The sequence below is a fragment of the Xenopus laevis genome, chromosome 1S, assembly GCF_017654675.1.
Source record: "Xenopus laevis strain J_2021 chromosome 1S, Xenopus_laevis_v10.1, whole genome shotgun sequence".
Taxonomy (NCBI): Eukaryota; Metazoa; Chordata; class Amphibia; order Anura; family Pipidae; genus Xenopus; species Xenopus laevis.
The window spans coordinates 55,945,958-55,967,188 of NC_054372.1; the positions used below are offsets into that span (position 1 = coordinate 55,945,958).

At 38.1% G+C, this 21,231-nt stretch overlaps 1 protein-coding gene across 4 annotated transcripts in view; it reads left to right on the forward strand.

Moving 5' to 3' along the window:
• Nucleotides 1-7,648: 7,648 nt before the first annotated feature.
• Nucleotides 7,649-21,231, forward strand: part of sec24b.S (SEC24 homolog B, COPII coat complex component S homeolog) — a 50,929-nt gene continuing 37,346 nt past the window's right edge. For 2 of the 4 annotated variants that reach the window (XM_018243345.2, XM_018243346.2), the window contains exons 1-4: nt 7,649-7,803; nt 10,345-11,019; nt 14,876-14,944; nt 18,760-18,849. In XM_018243345.2, the coding sequence (XP_018098834.1) occupies nt 10,473-11,019; nt 14,876-14,944; nt 18,760-18,849 (706 nt within the window). In that variant the 5' untranslated portion in view covers nt 7,649-7,803; nt 10,345-10,472. Of the gene's footprint in view, nt 7,804-7,858; nt 8,055-10,344; nt 11,020-14,875; nt 14,945-18,759; nt 18,850-21,231 lie in introns of those variants that run through there. The other 2 variants (XM_041579591.1, XM_041579592.1) reach the window with 2 other exon arrangements.

Below are 21,231 nucleotides of genomic sequence, written 5' to 3' on the forward strand. Positions count from 1 at the left end.
ATATATATATATATATATATACTTATCAATATCTATCTTAAACTATCCATACCTATCTATATTTACCGATTTTAACCCTATATTAACCCTATCTATAGCTATCTCAACTTATCTTAACCTATATTAACTTATCTTAATTTATCTATACCTATATATACTTATCTTAATCTATCTCAACCTTTCTTTACCTATCTTAACCTATCTATACTAATCTTAGCCTATCTATACTAATCTTAACCTATCTTAACTTATCTATATTTATCTTAACCTATCTTTAACTATCTATACCTATTAATAACTTTCTATACCTATCTAAATGTATCTATATGTATCTATACCAATCTAAACCCATCATAACTTATCTATATATACTTATCTAGTTCTGCTTTCAGTACCATAAACCCTCAAAAACTCATCAACAAACTTGCAACTCTTACTCTGCCTCAGCACCTCTGTAACTGGATTTCTGATTTTCTCACTAACAGACCTCAATTTGTTAAGATTGGGTAACGCATATCTACTACAATTCTTACCAGGTACACCCCAATGATGCTGCCTCAGCCCCAAGCTTTTCTCCCTCTACACCTTCGACTGCTAATCTTCTATAAACAACTGCAAAGTCTACAAGTTTGCAGATGACACTACTGTACTCGGCCTCATCCAAGACAATTATGAAACCGGATACAGACAGCTAGTGCACAACATCACTGAATATAGCAAAGAGCATGACCTGGTCCTAAACACAGTAAAAACAAAAGAGATGATCATAGATTTCAGAATACACCCAGATGAACACGATCCCTTACAAATCGGAAATATCAAAATAGAGCAGGTTGTAAGCATTAAATTTCTAGGTCTACACATTGCAAATTCTTTAAAATGGACTGGCAACACCAAGGCCATAATCCGGGACGCTCACCAACATCTTCATTTCCTCAGAAAACTGAAAAGGTGTGGAATCAACAGGTCTGCACAAATCACCTTCTACAGAGCCACAATTGAAAGCATTCTAACTGGCAACATAGCAGTGTGGTTTGGTAGCATTACGCAGCAGGAAAAAAACTCTCTCCAGAGGGTAGTAAAAACCGCTGAACAAATCATCTCCACCAAACTTTCATCACTGTCCATCTAGACATAGCCAGATGCAAGAACAAAATTAAAGCCATTACCTGCAACAAGAGTCACCCAGGACATGAAATATTCACTTGGCATAACCCCAATTACTCATTGAGGCACAGGAGGCCTGAAAGCATAAAAACCAGAAGCAAAAGACTATTTAATAGCTTCTTTCCAAGAGCTGTCAGACTAAGTGAAATGAGTCTTACAGATAAGAAAGAAGAAACCTTCAGGTATCACCTATCCCAACCAATCATCTAGTCCCAACAAACTAAATGGTCTAATTGGCACTCCACGTTTACTATTTATTAATTTTATACTCTCTATCCCTGTATCCCAAATATATAATATACAAAAGCCATGAATACCTTGTAAATTATATCCTTATAAACGGTGAGTTCTGATGTCATCAGTTATAAACGGTGAGTTCTTATGTAATTTCTGTCACATGACTCACTGAAACTTGTCTATTATAATAAATAAAGTATCCCCAGTTGCAAAATATGAGGATATTAAAAGTTACCTCGGAGTTCCATGACCTGTATAAAAACATTTGGCCTTCGGCCTCATGTTTTTATATGATCATGAAATTCCTCAGTAACTTATAATATCCTTATATTTTACAAGAGGGTGTACTTTATTCACTATATATTGTAAATATCAATATATTGTAAAAATCAATATGTGTCTCACTTCACTGTGCTGCAAAATAAATTCCTATGTACTCCTGGTACAAAAGGCAATAAATAACTACTTGATTTATCTCAACCTATCTATACTTATCTTAACCTATCTATTCCTATATACCTATCTTAACCTATCTATACTTAACTTATCTAAACCTATCTATAAACCTATCTTATCCTATCTATGGCGTATATTTATCAAAGAGCGAAGTTAGAGATCACCACCACCATTCTCCATTTATTTCTATGGGATTTTTAAAAGAGTATTTATCAATGGGTGAAAGTGAAAGTTCATCCTTTGATAAATACGTCTTTCAAAATCCCATAGAAATGAATGGAGAGTGGGAAATTTCACTCTAGTGGGCTGTGGCAGTCTCTAACTTCACTCTTTGATAAATATACCCCTTTATCTTTATATACCTATCTTAACTTAAAGTATCTTAACCTTTCTATACCTATATATTTCTATCTTAACCTATCTATACTTATCTTAATTTATCTTAACCTATCTAAATATATCTATCCTTATCTATACCTATCTAAACATATCTAAAAGTATCTATGCCTATATTAAACTATCTTTACTTTTATTAACTTATCTTAAACTATATATACCTATTAATACCTATCTATGTCTATCTTAATATATCTTTACCTACCTAAACCTATCTTAACCTATCTATACCAATCTAACTATCTTGACCTATCTCTACCTATCTATACTGTACATATATCTATACCTATCTTAACCAATCTTCACCTATCTAAACACGTCTAACCATATGTCCAAACCTAAACACGTCAAACCCTATCTCCTCTCTCAAAACCTACCTACTTATCTACTTATTTATCTTTACCTATGTATACCTCTCTACCTACCTATGTATACCTTTCTAAATCTACTTGCCTATCTATAACTATCTGCCTACCTATCTATACCTATGTATACCTATCTAAATACCTATCTGAACCTACCCCGTGATGGTCGTCTGAGTGAATCTGAGAATGACAACTTCTTTCCATATTGCTTAAGTGCTTCTTAGTTGAAAAAAAAATGTTAGGAGGATGAGGAATATAAATACTGTATATACACATACGATAGTACACCTTAGATAATATCTATCTCAACATATATCTTTTCCTATCTTATCCTATTTACATTTATGTTAACCTATTTTTACCTATCTATACTTTTCTACTATCTTAACCTATCTTATCCTTTTGTATGCTATCTTAACCTATCTAAACCAATCTATACCTATCTATACTAATGTAAACCTATCTACCTATCTAAACATATATTAACTTAGCTCTACTTATCTATCTTGCTATCTACTTACCTGGTCCTTTTTAGAAAATTGCTATTGGGAGGAAACAATTGAGGAGTGTGTTACTGCTGTTCTTCTTTCTTGCTTGCTTTAGCCAAGAGGAACTAGCAAAGGAAATTTACTTATCTTCCTCTGCAGCGATGTTTGTCTTTGGTGACTCCAAGAATGACACCTTCTTTCCATATCGCTTGAAGCGATTCTTTGATGGCACCAAAAAAAAATGGATGGCTGCATAAAAAAAAAAAATCTTATAAACTAGGATGATGAGGAATATAAATATATACTAGGGATGCACCGAATCCAGGATTTGGTTCGGGATTTGGCCTTTTTCAGCAGGATTCGGACGAATCCTTCTGCCCAGGCAAACCGAATCCTAATTTGCAGAATATGCAAATTAGGTGTGGGGAAGGAAATCACGTGACTTTTTGTCACAAAACAAGGAAGTAAAAAAATGTTTTCCCCTTCCCACCCCTAATTTGCATATGCAAATTAGGATTCGGTTCGGTATTCGGCCTGAATCTCTCGGAAATTATTCGGGGGTTCGGTCGAATCCAAAATAGTGGATTCGGTGCATCCCTAATATATGCCAAATTCCAAAACCCACCAGCACTCCCTGGCCTCTCGGGTATAAGCTGGCCCGGTGCACAGTTAGAAGGGATCGGCAACCCTTAATGAAGCACGTTAGCAAGAAGAAAACCGGCACTCAGAGCTCAATGCATGCGGGCAAAGCCCTGCGTGTTTATTGCAACGTTACACTGACGAAGGGGCAGGCCCCCGAAACATAACGTTGCAATAAACACGCAGGGCTTTGCCTGCATGCATTGAGCTCTGAGTGCCGGTTTTCTTCTTGCTAACATCCCTAATATATACACATACAATATTACACCCTAGTGACCATAGCACTGAGGATAGCACTGTTGATTTTGCAATCTATAGATAATGCATATTGTAAGACAGTTTAAAATGTATGAAATGAAATTTTACATCATTATTTAACCAATGGTTCTTACTAATGTGGTTGTCATCTGTCTCATTGATGGTTATATACTATTTACTTAATATAATACCTATCTAAATCTATCTAAACCTATTTTAACCTTTCTTAACCGATCTAAACCTATCTTAACATATATACCTACATATACATATCTAAAGCCATCTAAATCTATCTATGCCTACAATGTATAATCTATATTAACCTATCTGTACCTATCTTAAACTTATTTTACCCTAACTTAATCTATTCTAAGTTTTCTCCATCTATCTAAAATTCTCTTAAACTATCTAATCCTATCTTACATACAGTAGCTATCTTAACATATCTAAACAAATCTTAATCTATCTATTCTTATCTATACCTATCTCAACCTACCTATACCTATCTGAGCCTATCAGTCCCTATCTTAAACTATATAACTCTAACTATAGCTAACTGTAACTATCTATATCTCTCTAAAACTATATTAACCAATCTATACCCATCTTAACCTATGTTTACCTATCTATATCTATCTTAAACTATCTTATCCTATTTAAACGTTTCTCTGTCTATCTTAACTCATCTTAAGCTATCTTAACTTCAGCTTTCTTAGTATCGTCACCTATCTATCTACCTTAACATATATTTCCCTGTCTATTCCTATCTTATCTTATCGTAACCAATCAAAACCTATCTTAACCTATCAATACTTACAGTATGTACATGTATCTTTACCTATCAATACGTATCTATTTATCTTAACCTATCTTACACCTATCTTTATCTATCTAAACTTATCTATACCTATATTAGCCTTATCTATTCCTATCTAAATACCTAATATTTAATCCAATTTAAGACATTCTAAATCAATGTCATATATATATATATATATATATATATAGATTTCACATAGAGCCGCACACCAATTTCTTCTTCATAAATCAAGTGATATTTATTTGCATAGATTTGTTTTCCAACGTTTCGGCCCACTTTAGGGCCTTTATCCTTGATAAAGGCCCTAAAGTGGGCCGAAACGTTGGAAAACAAATCTATGCAAATAAATATCACTTGATTTATGAAGAAGAAATTGGTGTGCGGCTCTATGTGAAATCTTTACATAATATTTGAACCAGCACCCACGACTACAAAATCCGGATCCGAGTGCGGCTGCTTACAGAAGAATTATATATATATATATATATATATATATATATATATATATATATATATATATATATATATATATATATATATATATGAGAAAGGTACATGATGGAACCAAAACGTACATGCAACTATTTACCTATTTATACCTATGTGTGTTGCTGTGTGTGTGTGTATGCCTATGTGTGTGGCTGTGTGTGTTTGGCTATTTGTGTGTAAGTGACTGTGTGTGAGGATATGGGTGTGTATGGCTCTGTGTGTGTATGGCTATGTGTTAGGGAGGGAGGGGGGGTGGGTCTACCTGGGGTGGGGGGTATGGGTTTTTTTCCCGAACAGGTTGAATTCTCCTTTAAATGCTACATATTTGCTTTGAATGCCCAAAAAAAAAAATCTTGCAAGGCTCCAGCCAAAAAAATGCAGATTTAAATGCTAAGTATTCACTTTAAATTCTGAAAAATTTGAGAGCCTCTCACTACCACTCCTCTCTCGCAAGCAGTCTCAGCAAAAGACAATTAAAAAACGTTATTCTGTGTCAAAGCCTCTTGCATGACATCATCACTTTGGGCTCATGCTGAAAAATACCATTGCATTGCAGGCCCAGGTACATCTCAGTAGTCAAAGTGCAGAGCCATTTACAAATACAATAATGTTAACTATAACTGGGGCAAATTCACTAAGATGCGAAGTTGCGCCAGGCGCAACTTCGCCGCACTTCGCCAGGCGTAGTTTCGCCAGGGCTCCGCAAATTCACTAAAATCCGAAGTTGCGCACAGGGGTAGCGTAAGGTTGCGAAGTTGCGCTAGCGTTGATTCGCTATATAAAGCGAAGTTACGCTAGCGAAGGCTAATTTGCATACGGCGCGAAATTCAAATTTCAATGGAGGAACACGTATCTGCACTACAAATGCCTAGAAAACCTTCAAATCAGCAAATAAAATTTTTATTTTGCCCTACACATGTGCCCACTGTCTAGGTAAGTTGCCATGAGTCAGGAAATGTAGGGGGGAGGAAGGGGAGCCCCAAAAAATTTTCGATCTTTTTCAGCCTATCAGCCATCATGTAGAAAACATGCCAGCGTTTTTTGGGACTTAGAAAAATTTTTGACTTTTTTTGAAACAATCCCTATCTACTCTATTGCGCTTCGCCAGGTCTGAGGTGGCGAAGGAAGTCTAGCGTAAAAGGTAGCGTTCAGTACACTGCGCAAGTTAGTGAATTTGCATAGTTTCGTCGCTAGCGGAAATTCGCCTGGCGTAAGGTTGTGAAGTAACACTAACGAAACCACGCCAGCGTTCGTTAGTGAATTTGCGCAGTAGTGAAAATGCCAAACGCTAGTGAATTAATGCTAGCGTTCGGCGCTTCGCGGCTTAGTGAACATGTTGACTGTCTATGAAGCTATCATGCAGTACAAAGTGCATAGAGCTTACCATAGAAAAACTCCCTATGGGATTTTTAGAAGTGCATTTATGAAACGGTGAGCATTAACTTTCACCCAACAATTTCCAAGAATGAGGAGGGCACTCAAAAAATAGCAAATTATGCTGTGATTATATTTATTCAAGGCTACTACATGACATATTTCGGATCCATGTTGATCCTTTATCAAGTGTTGATAAAGGATCAACATGGATCCGAAACATGTCGTGTAGTAGCCTTGAATAAATATAATCACAGCATAATTTGCTATTTTTTGAGTGCTCTCCTCATTCTTGGAAATTGTTAAGTATATATCGGGATAGCAGTGTACCCGTGGAGGATTTGATGCATTCTACTATACAGCTGAGGCAGTGCGGGGAACGTTCCTATTAATTCATTAACTTTCACCCATTGATAAGAATCCCATAGGACTGAAGAGAGTGAGTGCCATTTTTTTGTGGGTTCGCTTACCTCACAATTTGACAAATCTAGTTTAGCTGTTTAGCTGTATAGCTGTTTCTAATATTACGATTTCTTATTTTGCACCCAAACAGTTAAAAACATTGCCCTCATCTTCACATTCTATTTACGGCTAACCATGGGGACAAGATTGCTTTTGGTCAAACCGATGGGGGAGGGGTGGCCTATAACCAACACCATAATAACGCATGTATATTCTTCCTGAGCATAAGCAGAAACTACCAGTAAAAAGCTTTCTTCTAATAAAATACTGTGAGCAGCGACTCTAATAGCAGCACCCGCTAAAAATAGATTTTTAATGTCTATTACTGGTTGGCAGCGAAAACAATGGACACAAATGGGACATAGAGACTGCAATAAGTGACTGACAACCACAATATGCCGTCCCCACTGCACTGACGACCGAGTGTTAGCAACAGTTTATGACAGATCAGAACTATGGCTGCGTGTCGCGTCACTGCGCTTATATACGTGTAGACGTGACGCCACAGTCTCGCGAGAGAGATTTGTGATGCCGGGATTAGATGTCGGGCTAAGCAGCTAAATTTTGCCGGCGTTGCGGGACGTTTTAGTAGTGATCCTGCGGGCTGTGTTAAAAATTTGGGACTGTCTCGTAAAAGCCGGGCTGTTGGGCGGTATGTTGTCTGTGTGTGCGTTTATCTGATTTCTGTGGCTCTGACCAAACTGATTTATAAATACGTGTTAATGAGACTATGTCTTCGCTGTATACATTGTATCTGGCAGATATCTAAAGCAAACGTATGAATTTCATAGTAAATGTTGCATGGTTGTCTGAAAAAGATGGATTTGAAAACTTAAACAGTAACAGGAAATTCAAGGAAGAAATTAATTTGGCCTAGCTGTAACATTTACAACAAAGCAGCAGGTAAAAAAAGTTCATGGCATTATTTTTTCCTTGTTATTTATATAGTTCAATAGTTTCCCTCATCACTTTCAAAGGCTCATTAGTCTTGGCATAACTGATATTTGGAATGCACTGGTTTTTAGTATTTAACCTCATCTCTTACTACACACCTGTAATAGAATTAAAAAACAAAAACCTTTATCTAACACAGGGCTTCCCAACCTTACATTTAAATGTAAAAAAGACTTGGAGAGCAACACAAGAATGAAAATGTCCATGGGGATGTCAAATAAGGGCTGTGATTGGCTGTTTGGTAGCCTAGAGCCCTGGTTTAGAGTCCATATATAGAAGACTCCATACTGACTGACCGCTACATATGCAGGTGATCCAACTGCTATTAAAACAACCATAAAAACAGGGGTGAATAAGAGCAGAACCAGCCTGTATATCCAATAAACATCCCGACTAATGGCACAAGAGCCTAGAGGTGGCCATACACGGGCTGATAAAAGCTGTCGACAAACCGAGTCGGTAGCTTATTGGCCCGTGTATGGGGCACCCCCACGGGCTTCCCCGATTGAGATCTGGCCGAAAGTCAGCCAGATCTCGATAGGATTGGACAAAAAATCCCGTCGGATCGTGGCCGCATCTGTTCGTTGATGCGGTCCCGCAATCCGACTGCCCGTTCCCATTCGTTAGGATCCAATTGTTGGGCCCTAGGGCCCACGATCGGGTCAGCCCGATATTGCCCACCTCAAGGTGGGCATATCGGAGAGGGATCCGCTCGTTTGGGGACATCGCCAAACGAGCGGATCTCTCCATGTATGGCCACCTTGACAGTTAGATGATTGGTGCACAAAACTGCAGGGTCTTCAAAACAACACAAAAATACAATTTTGAGCATATATTTCCTATTTTTGATCTGGATCTAGCTGCACAACACATTTGCTTGCCACACTATGGACTGGTAGCCTACAGAAGGCTCTGTTTGGCAGTACTTCTGGTTTTTATACAACTAAAACTTGACGCCACTGGGAGCAAAATACAAGGGGTTGGTGAGCAACATGTTGCTCGCGATCTACTGGTTGGGGACCACTGATCTAACCCCTTGTCTGCCAGCAGGTTTTTTTTGCCAGTTTAAGGCCATTGTGTGAATAGGGATTTCAGTCAACAAACGTTTGCTTTAGCATGCCCTTACATTCAGAACCTTACTTGCCAATAATGTAAAAATTATCACAACTGGTTGTAAAATATTTACATTTCTTTCTAGATCTCAGTAATATGTAAGCTTGTGTTTTAGCATTCATTCATTTGTGAGTTAATCATATGTCAGACAGTGCTCTTTTCAGTTGTAAAATTAATATATTAGTCGGGAAGGGTTTGCATCAAATACAGTTTACATATACCCTCTGGAAGTCACCAGATGTGCCCTTTTGGCTGTCCAATTACTGAGAAATTTATTTTATTTTCAAAAATGTCAGATGAGTTATTGTTAATTGCAGAAAGATTCTCCCCGGTTTTCCCAGCTGCAGGTTGTCCATATGTTTTCAGAAGAAAAGTGCTTTAATCTGATTTGTGCAGCGGATAATAAACTGAGGTGTAAAATGAAATTGCTTTTATATTTTCATTTGTTGATGTTGCAGCATTAGACAGTTACCTGCCAGATTGGATGTTTCACCCTGAGTTTGCCACAGTCATTCCACTACACAACTTTCATTCACTCCTTTCATTCAACCTTCCTGCAGCCCTTGTTTGGACAGTCCTATGTTCCTGGCAATTGCAGAAAATTGGACATTAAAGCAATACTGATATGTTCCTATAAAAATCATAGGAACGTGTCAGTATCAAGTATGTGCTGCACTCTGAATATTTTCCCTGAAAGTCCCCCTCAAAGCCGCCCCAGCCTCGCGAACCTTTGCGCAGCCGACCACTCACACTACTAACTGATCCTCTGTCTTGCTTTCGTGACGCTGGGCGATCCTTCCATAGGCTGTAGTCCTGTTTTGATTCATAATTAGCCTATGGAAGGATTGCGCCGTCCCCAGCCCAGCATCCCTGAAACTGCACAGAAGATCTTTTAACAGTGCCAGAGGGTCAGGTAAGTGCAGGTTCGCGGGGCTGGGTGGTGGCTTTGAGGGAAAATATTCTGGGTGCAGCCCATACTTGATATTGACACATTCCTATGATTTTTATAGCAACATGTCTATGATTTTTATAGCAACACGTCAGTATCGCTTTATGAAGCAGTATGTTGATATGATGTCAAGCTGATCTACAGCTGCATTACAATGTTGTTTTTATTTTTCTCCAGGTCCAACTCAGCCCAACACACCATATGAAGCCAAGTTCTTCTCCTGCGTTGTATTTCCCAAGTGCCGAATGAAGTAACTGATTCATACACAAGCAGCAAGTTTGGTGCTGATTACTCTCAGCTATGCAATGTTGTCTCAAAATTCTATGCCACAGCATAAACCCAGTTTAGTAAATACAAACAATTTATCCCATCAGTTTTACCATAGTCCATCTCCAGGTCATGATATTCCAGCTTCACAAAAACCAGCGCAGGTGAGAGGTTTTTCTGCCACCCAGGAACCTTCGGGTGTTTTACAACCATACCCAACATTTACTGGAGATTACAGCTATGCTTCTTATCCTACTAACTTCTCGTATACACCTCAGGGATTATCTAGTTATTCTGATCACATTTCTTCAACTGTGTCTAGCCAACATTATTCAGGATCTCAGTACACAAGTTCACCTGCTAGCACGCAGTACGGTCAAGCAATCTATTCTCACAATGTTCATGCAGTCCCTCAGCCGATTAACACTGCCCAAAATGTGCAAGCATCTGGGGGCTCTCTACATCAAGACTTAAAAAGGCCTAATACAGCCCCTGTGCCCACTGAAAAACAACGTGGTGCCCAGGAAGTTCACATGCAGAATCATGGTGTACCTTTATCTTTTGGACAACAGAATATTAATTCAGGTAAGACAATACATAGATAATTCTGCTTGCATTTTAGTAAACAAAACACCAAGAAACATGCATACACAAACCTTGTTTTTTTATTTATTATATCTTTAGATCAGTTGTTCATTGCAAATGTATTTAGCATATCTTTGAAGTTTGGTGGTGAAAGAGGTATTTACCCATGTATGATTTACCAGAATGTGTATTTTCCAAAGATATAGTGTTACTTCGAGTCTTACGACAAGGGACCGGCGTGCGGCTATAAAAGTGGAAGCCAGCAGTGTAAGGTGGCGGGTGGGAAGAGCAGGATGAAGAGGTCGACCCGAACCCGCCCGCCACCCTCAAATGGGGGTGCAAGGTCGGCCCAAACCTGACCGCACATCACTAATGTGTACCCATTTTGGATTCAGGGGAATGTGTACTTTCCAAAAATATATGGTTTTGTGTGGTGAGCGGTTTTATTTTTGTAGCTCGTAAAATGTGTTGATTTTTCAGTAGCTGAAATTACATCATATGCAGTGTTCATCTTTGAGCCGTCACATACTTTTGAAAAACCTGAACACATTGGGCATCACATTGTTCCGTGAACCCCTGGCATTCATATTTATGGTGTTTTATTTTTGTGCCTAATGTTATGTTGTACATAATATTGGAAGTTTGGAGGTGATTTTCAGAAATGTCATCAAAATTGCCAAATTTAGGAAAGCTTTTGCAGCTTGGTACTTTCTAGTAGAAGACATGTCTACCCATTTTGTAATGGGGGAAATTTGTTATTGACAAAAATATATGCCGTTCTGGTGTGAACTTTTTGTGTAGGTTTTTTTCCTGGTTAAACTAAACTGACCCTCCCCCCTCCAGGAAAGCACAAAATGTTCAAAAACTGTAATAAATAAAAGTTCCAAATCTGCTGGCAGTGAAATGGTCTTATAATGTAGAGAACAGTTGTATGAGCCTCTGATTATCTTTCCCAGAAAAAGTAAAATATTGTCCAGAGGTTAAATGGCGATGGCAACATCATTATTAGGATATTCAAGAAATTTGTCAGTGTCTTGTTGGTGTGTTAAAATGACTGTTGAAGGCAGTAGCATAACTGTTGTGAAAGCAGATCCTGTGACTGCTGGGAAGCCCAGGAGGTATAGAGGGCTCAGTAGGGCACTGGCTGATATATCTGGAAGAATCTTTTTGGAAAATGATGGCAGCCAACAAATTTCTTTGTCACTGTATACTATACAATTTCTACCTGTTTATACCAACAGCTTTCGAGCCTACAGTGGTGCTAGAAAGTTTGTGAACCCTTTAAAGGAACAGTTCAGTATAAAAATAAAAACTGGGCAAATAGGCTGTGCAAAATAAATAATGTTTCTAATATAGTGAGGCAAAAATTTAATATAAAAAAGGCTGGAGTGACTGGATGTCTAACATAACAGAACACAACTTTTTTCTCCTTTATATTTTATATGAATGTGACCTTCAACAACATCTCATTTTCAATCGAGTCCTAAAAGTAGATGAAGAAAACCTAGTTAAACAAATGAAATGAAAATGTATATTCGGTCGTGTTTATTGGGAGGGAAAAATGATCCAATAACATCTGCATGTGGCAAAAGTAAGTGTATCCTTAGGATTATCATATAATTTGAGGGTCTGGTGTTTTCAGTTAATGGAATGACAATCCGGTGTAAGTGAGAGACCCCATTTTAGTTAAAGAACGGGAATCCAGCAAAGCCTGGTCACACACACAACACATTTATGAAACAAAGGAGGTATCTGAGGACTGACTTGTTTATGCCCATAAAACTGGAAAAGGTTACAAGACTATCCGCCTATCAACAGTCAGACAGATTGTGTACAAATGGAGGACATTCAAGACCATTGTTGTCCTACTCAGAAGTGGTAGACCATCAAAGATAACTCCAACTGCGTGGTGTCTAATAGTCTGAGAGGTTACAAAGGAACCCAGGGTAAATTCTAAGCAACTGAAGGCCTGTCTCACATTGGCAAATGTTGATGCTTATGAGTCCCCCATCAGGAGAATACTGATCACCAATGGTATGTATGGCAGGTTAGTAAGGAGGAAGCCATTGCTCTCCACCAAACTATTGGTAACCGTCTATAGTTTGCTAAAGGTCATGTGGACAAACTAGAAGGATACTGGAAGAATGTTTTGTGGAAAGATGAAGCCAAAATGTAATTTTTTGGCTTAAATCAGCAACGTTTCATTTGGAGAAAGAAAAACACTACATTTCAGCGTATCAACCTTATTCCATCTGTGAAAGATTGTGGGACTTTTCTGGTTTGGGCCTGTTTTGCTGCATCTGGGCCAGGACAGCATGCCATCATTAATGGAAAAATAAATTCTGAACTATACCAGAGAATCCTAAAGGAATATGTCAATAAATCTGTCTGTGAACTGGGTCTCAAGAAACAGTGGGTCATGCAGCAAGACCACCATCCTAAACACAGTCGTTCTACCAGCAAATGTTTAAAGAAGAAAAAAAATGAATGTTCTGGAATGGCCAAATCTAAGTCCTAACTTTAATCCAATTGAAAAGTTATGGAAAGACGTAAAGTGAGCGGTTCATGTGATGAAACCCGCCAAGAGCTGAAGCTATTCTGTATGGAAGAATAAGCTAAAATGTGTCTGAGTTGATGTGCAGGAATAATCAACAGTTACTGCAACATTTAGTTGCAGTTATTGCTGCTCAAGCTTTTTTTTGTCTCTACTTTTTGGGACTTGTTTGAAGAACAGATGTTTTAGGTCACTTTAATATAAAGATATAGAACATTTTAAAGGTCTCCCAAACACCACTTTATCTGTGTTGCTTACAAAGCCACTGAAGGAATAACTTTTAAATGATTAATGAACAGGAAATGTCACAACTTTTATTTTTGAAAAAGCTTCAGTTCTTCATATTGTCCCAACCTTTAACCCATAAGAAGATACACTACATCTTTTCTTAATTATTTCACGTTTTACTTTACATAGCCATAAATTGCTTTTCTCAAGTGTTATTAATCCTAAGAGCCCTTCCATGAATAATGCCACTACCAGCACTCTTGACATAAACCCAAGAGCAGATTACTCAGGCTAGCACTTCCACATATTCAGCATAGAGCGTTGTTGTGTGCAGCTCCAGAAATCCATGGGACTAGCATGGGTGTAAAATTTAGTTATGGGAATCTTGAGGGTCCCCAGATCATACGAAATATCTATACAGGTATGGGACCTGGGATTTTCCTTAATATGGATCTACATACCTTAAGTCTACTAAAAAACATTTAAGTTGTGGTTCCAATAAGGATATCTTAGTTTGGATCAAGTACAAGGCACTAATTAAGTGCGGGCCGGCCTGATATCCGCGGGTTGGTCGGGTTCAGGCCACACACCACCAGGTGGCGGGCGGGTCTGGGTCAAGTTCTTCTTCCTGCTCTCCCCACCAGCTGCCTTGCACTTCCGGCTCCCGGTTTTTTTAGCTGCGTGCCCCACCCCTTTTGTGACGTCATCGCCGGGGCAGCACGGGTCTATAAAAGGAAGTCGGGAGCAGGTGGAGAGAAGGCTGGTTCGGGTCGGGTTTTACGTCACTTCAAGGCATTTTATTATTACTGAGAAAAAGGAAATCCTTTTTAAAAATCTGTATTATTTGGATAAGATGGAGTCTATGGGAGACAGCCTTTCCATAATTCAGAGCTTTCTGGATATTATTTATTTTCCTCTGCCAGAGGAAAGATTAAGTCTGGTAATCAGGCCTGAATAAGTGAAACAATGGGCCCCTTGGTATATGGTATATGTTCCATACTGAATCTGCTTGTGTATGGCTGCTTGTTTGTATGCATTCTAATTCAATTATCTGTTTTTTTTCATGTTTTGCAGACAGCCAGTCACCAAGACCTGCACCTTTAATATCTTCTGCATCCTTGCATCAATCAACATTGCAAGAAGGTATCTATGATTTCAAAATATCTTCATATGTTATGTTGTCATGTAGTGTTCCGGTCACCATTTTCCGGCGCTTAGTATTGTCTTTGTCTCAACGCCAATATGAACATTTTAAGCAAATTCCTGACTTGGCTCAACTGCACAGGTGTCGTGTTGTGAAGAGACCCCGAAGACGGTACAAAACGCCAGAAGCTGGTGACCGGGAGCTCCCCTGCGTTTCTCTACAATCTTTTTTTTTTTTTAACGAATGCACATTGCTAGGGGAGGGGGGGCAATGTCAGAAAGTTTAGGGGGGTTTAGTTCTCCTTTAATTGTCACAAATGTAGCAGCACAATTATTCTATAATAGAAAAGCAAATTGCTGCAAGCAAGTACTGTCTTGCAGGCCCGGTCTGGAAATTTGTGGGTTCTGCCAAATGCTGTAAGGTCCCATAGACAATCACTATTTAGTTGGCTGGTGGAAGACTATTTGGTCCTCTCAGTACTTGTAATGCCTGGGCCTATTTTGAGTCCCAGTCCAGACCTACTTTCTGACAAAGAACTGACCACCTGCATCTTTACCCTTGTCTAATGAGCATTGTATGCAAATCCGATGCTCACCTCATAGAAGGCAATTACGTTTGTCATTGAGATTTATTATGCATAAAACCATTCTGGCACTAACTTTTATATTATTCTGATGTAATGTGCTTCTGAGTCAAGTCAGCGACATCCAATGGCACACAGGTCTACAGGAATTCTTCCAAAAAATTACGGATTGCAAATGCAACGTTTCGGGGAACAAAAATCCCCTTTGTGCTTCTGAGTCACCCATCCATCGATAGTTATATTAATGCAATTGGGTCTATTCCTTCATTAGCATATTCCTTCGTTATGTAAACAGAAGATAACGGCTTATTTTCCTGCTCTCATGAGCCAAATTTTCTTTCCTCTGATGCCAAGGGCCCCACCCCTTATTGTTAATTTATTTATATGTTTAAAAAAACATTTTGAATTCATTGTGATCCTTTCTGCACTGACCTCCTTTCAGTCTTTGCTTTAGCCTGATTGATTTTTTTGCATGTGTTTTGGCCTGTTTGTACCTAATAAGTCATAGATGTCGCATCTATCTTGAATACCTTAACTGCATGTTTCTTTATAATATATTGACCTATATTTATTCAGCAGCATATTAAAAATGTAACCCTGTGAAAATAATTTCCCAGTTTATATATTTCAGAGATGTCCTTATCAGCCAAAGTTTGCACATCTAGGTTAGGGGACAGATTTATCAAAGTGTGAATTTAGAACTCAACGCATGAAAACTCACTCCCTTTCTATTCATTCCTATGGAATTGTTAGAATTGTATTTATCAATGGAGTTCACCATTTGATAAATATGCTTTTAAACATCCCATAGGAATGAATAGAAAGTGAGTGAGATTTAATGTGGTGAGTTCTAAATTCACACTTTGGTAAATCTGAAAAAACCTTCACACATTGATAAATGAAATTCTAAAAAATCTCATGAATGAATAGAATTATCCCATAGTTCTTATAATTTATAATAAATACATATTAGAAAGCCCTATAGGAAAGAATTGAATAGAATTTTCATTGATATTTGGGGTGATTTATCTTGATAATCAATAGTCTGTGGGACATACAATGCGGCAGGGTGGAAGTTTTAAGGTGATTTTTGAAAATGTCCCTAAAATTGCCAAACTTAGGAAAGTATTACAGCTTGATGCTTTGCAGTAGAAAGTTATGCATACCCAATTTGGATTTGGAGGAATGTGTACTTTTTGAAAATATATGGTTTTCTGGGGTGACCATACTTTTTTCTACCTTTGCCTTCCCCCAAAATGATGTAAATGTGTTGATTTTGCAGCACCTGAAATGACAGACCATATGGTCTGTCATTTTGGGGCCCGTATATGCCACGTGCTTAGGTACACCTATATACATTGGGCATCAAACTGTTCAGAGGCTTTCATATTTGAGGTGATTTATCTTGATATTCAATAGTATGTGGGACATACAATGCGGCAGGGTGGAAGTTTTGAGGAGATTTTTGGAAATGTCATCAAAATTTCCAAATTTGGGAAGGGTCTGCGGCTTAGTGCTTTGGAGTAGAAAGACATGCATACCCAATTTGGATTCCGGGGAATGGGTACTTTCCGAAAATATATGGTTTTCTGGGGTGAACGTACTTTTTCCTAACTTTGCCCCCCCCAGACTATGTAAATGTGTTGATTTTGCAGTATCTGGAATTACAGAACTGATAGCTCAAATGAGGTGTCTACATTTTAGGGCCCCTATATACCACATGCTTTGGTAAACCTATACATATTGGGCATCAAACAGTTCAGTGGACCCCAGGCTTTTATATTGGAGTGTTTTACATTGATACCTAATGATGTGTGGGAGATATGATGCCGTAGAGTGGAAGCTTTGAGGTCATTTTTCAAAAAATTCACCAATTTCTATAAAACATTATAACTTTAGGAAACAATTGCAACTTGGTAATTTGGAGTGCAAAGATATATTTACCCATTTTCAATTCACCAGAATCTGTTCTTTCTAATAATGAGTAGTTTTCTAGGGTAAACCTACTAGTGGAATGTTTAGCCTTGAAATCAGAAGTATGCCGTTTGGGGAGCGGTGCTTTGGAAATTTGGTAGTGTACTGCTTGTAGATTTTGAGCTATACAAGTGAGAAATCTCCATAAAACTATATATATTTGGTATTGGCCCGTTCAGGAGACATAGACCTTTCCAAATCGGCTGTGCTCTCGTACATAAAATAAATGATGTTTCTGATATATTTGATTGTTCATTGTGAAACATGACTTTTTTCATTTTATTAGACACTTAGAAGCCTATATTTTTTTTACAGAAGTAGAATTACACCAACAATTCTTGCATATTTTGAAAGTTCAGGTTGTCCTGAAAAAAACAATATATTGTTTTCCTGGGTAAATTAAAAGACCACCCCATGAAAGGTCCTTAAAGTGAAAGAGTGCAAAATATCTAAAAACTGCTTGCCAGTAGATGTTCACATCTAGGACAAAACGGCTAGCAGGGAAAGGGTTAAATACGGGAGTAATCCCTTGAGCAAGTGACGTGTGCTGGAGTTAATTTTGATCAATTAACGTGGAGGGGTCGTCGTCCTATACCCCAGGCACCGTACGTAACTAATTGGTGAGGCCAGGTGTGCATGTGCAACTTCTTGACTAATCATGCCTTTTTCGACACCCCATTTAGATTGGTCTAATCCAATGGCCACAGAGTCCTGCCAGGCAAGGAATACACCAATGTGCTGATGTAGTCCTTGCTCAAAGGAATTTTCAAATTTGCCAGACGTCACCTGCCCAATTTTCAGCCAGATATTAGTCAGACATGCCTTCCCAAGGGCACATACGTTGGCCATTAAGTGTTGTCTTTATGGATCCATATTAAAGCCCCATCAGATTAAGTTAGCATTTTATTGGCCCATATAAGGGCCCTTTCCTACAGCCAACCTTACATATCTGGCAGATTTTAAAATTCCATGCAGAGACATACACATTAGCATGCTAATGCGGTTCTTTCCAAATGACTCTTGTTAGTTTCCCATGGGGTCAATCATTTTATCACTCTTGATTTGGCCCTGCAGATGGGTGGTCAAATTGGGCAAATATCTGCTTGCCAAATCAGTGAATTTATTTTTGTATGAGCAGTTTAACACTACATGCTGTGTGATGAGGTGGTCTAACAATGCTCTCAGTACAGAGCATTTTTGTCTGTTTTTTTTTTGTGCTTGATTATTCTTATTTCTTGTGCTTTCTGTAATTTACAGGCATGCAGTTTGGTGGATATAATCATGCTAACTCTGCACCAACTACCTCTTCACCTAGTTCAGAGGATGAGGAGGATGATGAGGAAGCAGGTCTGGCTTAGCTATTTTTTTTTTTTTTTGCATCTAGCATGGTCTGTAATGCTTCCATGTAACCTTTCTCTTTAAATATAACCATAACCTTTTCTCTTCTAAATATACCCATAATAGAAAAAAAAAAAATATGCATTGCAGCCTTCATCTTTCCTCCATTAAATCCTGATAAATATGCTCCAAACCATATTTGTTTTTTACAGTGCAGTGTATTTATTTTTAAATATCTTTTGTTCAACCTCATACACTCTAATGGCTGAAAAGTTACATTGAGAAAAATGTACTGGATATATTATATCCTTTTTCTCTGTAGTACAGATATTGGACCTGTTATCAGAAATGCTCTGGTTCTGGGCTTTTCCAGATAAGGGATCTTTCTGTAATTTGGATCTCCATACCTTAAATTGATACTGACACTTTTTCACAGTTTTCTTTTCAAAATATTGATTAAAAGTTACCTATAGCTTATTTTGATTATTTTTCACTGATTGTCCTGCTTTTGTAAGTACCGTAATTGTCACTTAAAGTTCATAAACCTGACTGTTTTGCCAGCCTGACTGTCCCTTCTTAACCTGTCAGAGTTTCTAATGCTAACGGACTCCTGCTGCACAAATATGGCAGCCCCCTCATAGAGGAACAGGGTAGCAAGCAAGGTAATATAAAATCACTAGGGGAATACTTTTATGGCAAAATTATAAATAGCATTCAAAGACAATGTTATGATAGATAATAAAAAAGGTTATTTTTCTGGTGTCATTATCACTAAGTCTGAAAAAGATTTTTAATTCAACTTTATTTTTTTCAAAAACAATACAGAGAAATTGTCAGCGAAATACATATCAAGACTTGATTTCCGTGCATGTTGTATGATCTCTATTCTTGATTTGATAAACGTGTAGATACAGTGATAAACTAAGAAGACAGGAGTGAGGGAACATGAAGCAGGCGGTAAGGGAAAGGACAAAAGAAGAAAGGGATCCCTTCTAGTCAATTATGAGCAAGAAATAGCCACTAAGTGGTTTCTGCTGAGTTGTATACTTTATGATCAAAGGGGTGTTATTGTTAGTTTCGCGTTCCTTCTTAGAACAAAAATGTGATGTCTATTTAAAGGAGAACTAAACCCCTTGCTGATAAAAACCCTACTCTCCATAATTCCCCCTCCCTGCTCCCTCCGGCACAGGTGTTAACATCTGTATATGCCCCATAGCCTGTAATTACCCTTCGTTGCAGAGTTAGCGCAGCGGAGCTCACAGCCGACATCTTAAACGCTTCGGTTATCTTCATTATGTAAGTGCCGTATCGGCGCATGTGCAGTTGGACCAGTCTGCTGCTTCATGATAACTGTGCATGCGCCGAAAGTGACGAAAATGATCAAAGCAACGGAAGAAGACCGAAGATTACCGAAGTGCCGGAAGATGGCACCCGTGAGCTCCGCTGACTCTGCAACGAGCAGTAATTCCAGGCTTAGGGGCATTTACAGGGGCGGGGGGACTGTGGAGGGTAGGGGTTTTAATAAGCAAAAGGGTTTTATTCTCCTTTAAGAGGTATTCCATTCCAGTGACTCCTTCTCTATTCCTGGAAGAAATCCGTAGAAGATTTAGACCCAAATGATTAAAATGTTTAAACATTATTTAATTTTTCTCTGTATTAAAACAGTACGTTGTGCTTTATCACAACACAACAAGAAATGGAGAAATTCAGAAAAGTGGTTCATGAGAAAAAGGAAGGTGGGAGAGAGAAAAAGTAGAAAGTAAGGATACAGAAAAAACATAGGAAAAATAGAAAGTTATAGAGGTGTAAGGGAAGTGAAAAATAGGGAGATGAAAGAGGACCAAGAATCTTGAAGGAAGAGAAAAAAAGGAGCTAAAGAGATGACTAATGAGACATACAACACATACCCACAGACACGTTTTAACATTTTAGAATATCTAGTTTGCAAAGCTTGTGCAATAAGGAGGAAAACAAAACAAATTATTTTCCAAAGGTATCGGATAAATAGCATAGGTATGGGATCAGTTATCCGGAAAACCATTATCTGGAAGTCCGTTATCCAGAAACCTCCAAATCATGGAAATGCTGTCTCCCATACACTCCATTTTATCCAAGTAATACAATTTTTTTTAACCATGTTTTCCTTTTTCTCTGTAATAATTAAACAGTACCTTGTACCTATCCAAACTAAGATATAATTAATCCTTATTGGAACCAAAACTGGCCTGTTGGGTTTATTTAATGTTTACATGATTTTCTAGTAGACTTAAGGTATGAAGATCCAAATTACGGAAAGGTCCATTATCTGGAAAACCCCAGGTCCTGAGCATTCTGGATAACAGGTCTAATACCTGTAATTTGCAAACGTGCTTTACATGAAATAACTTATTT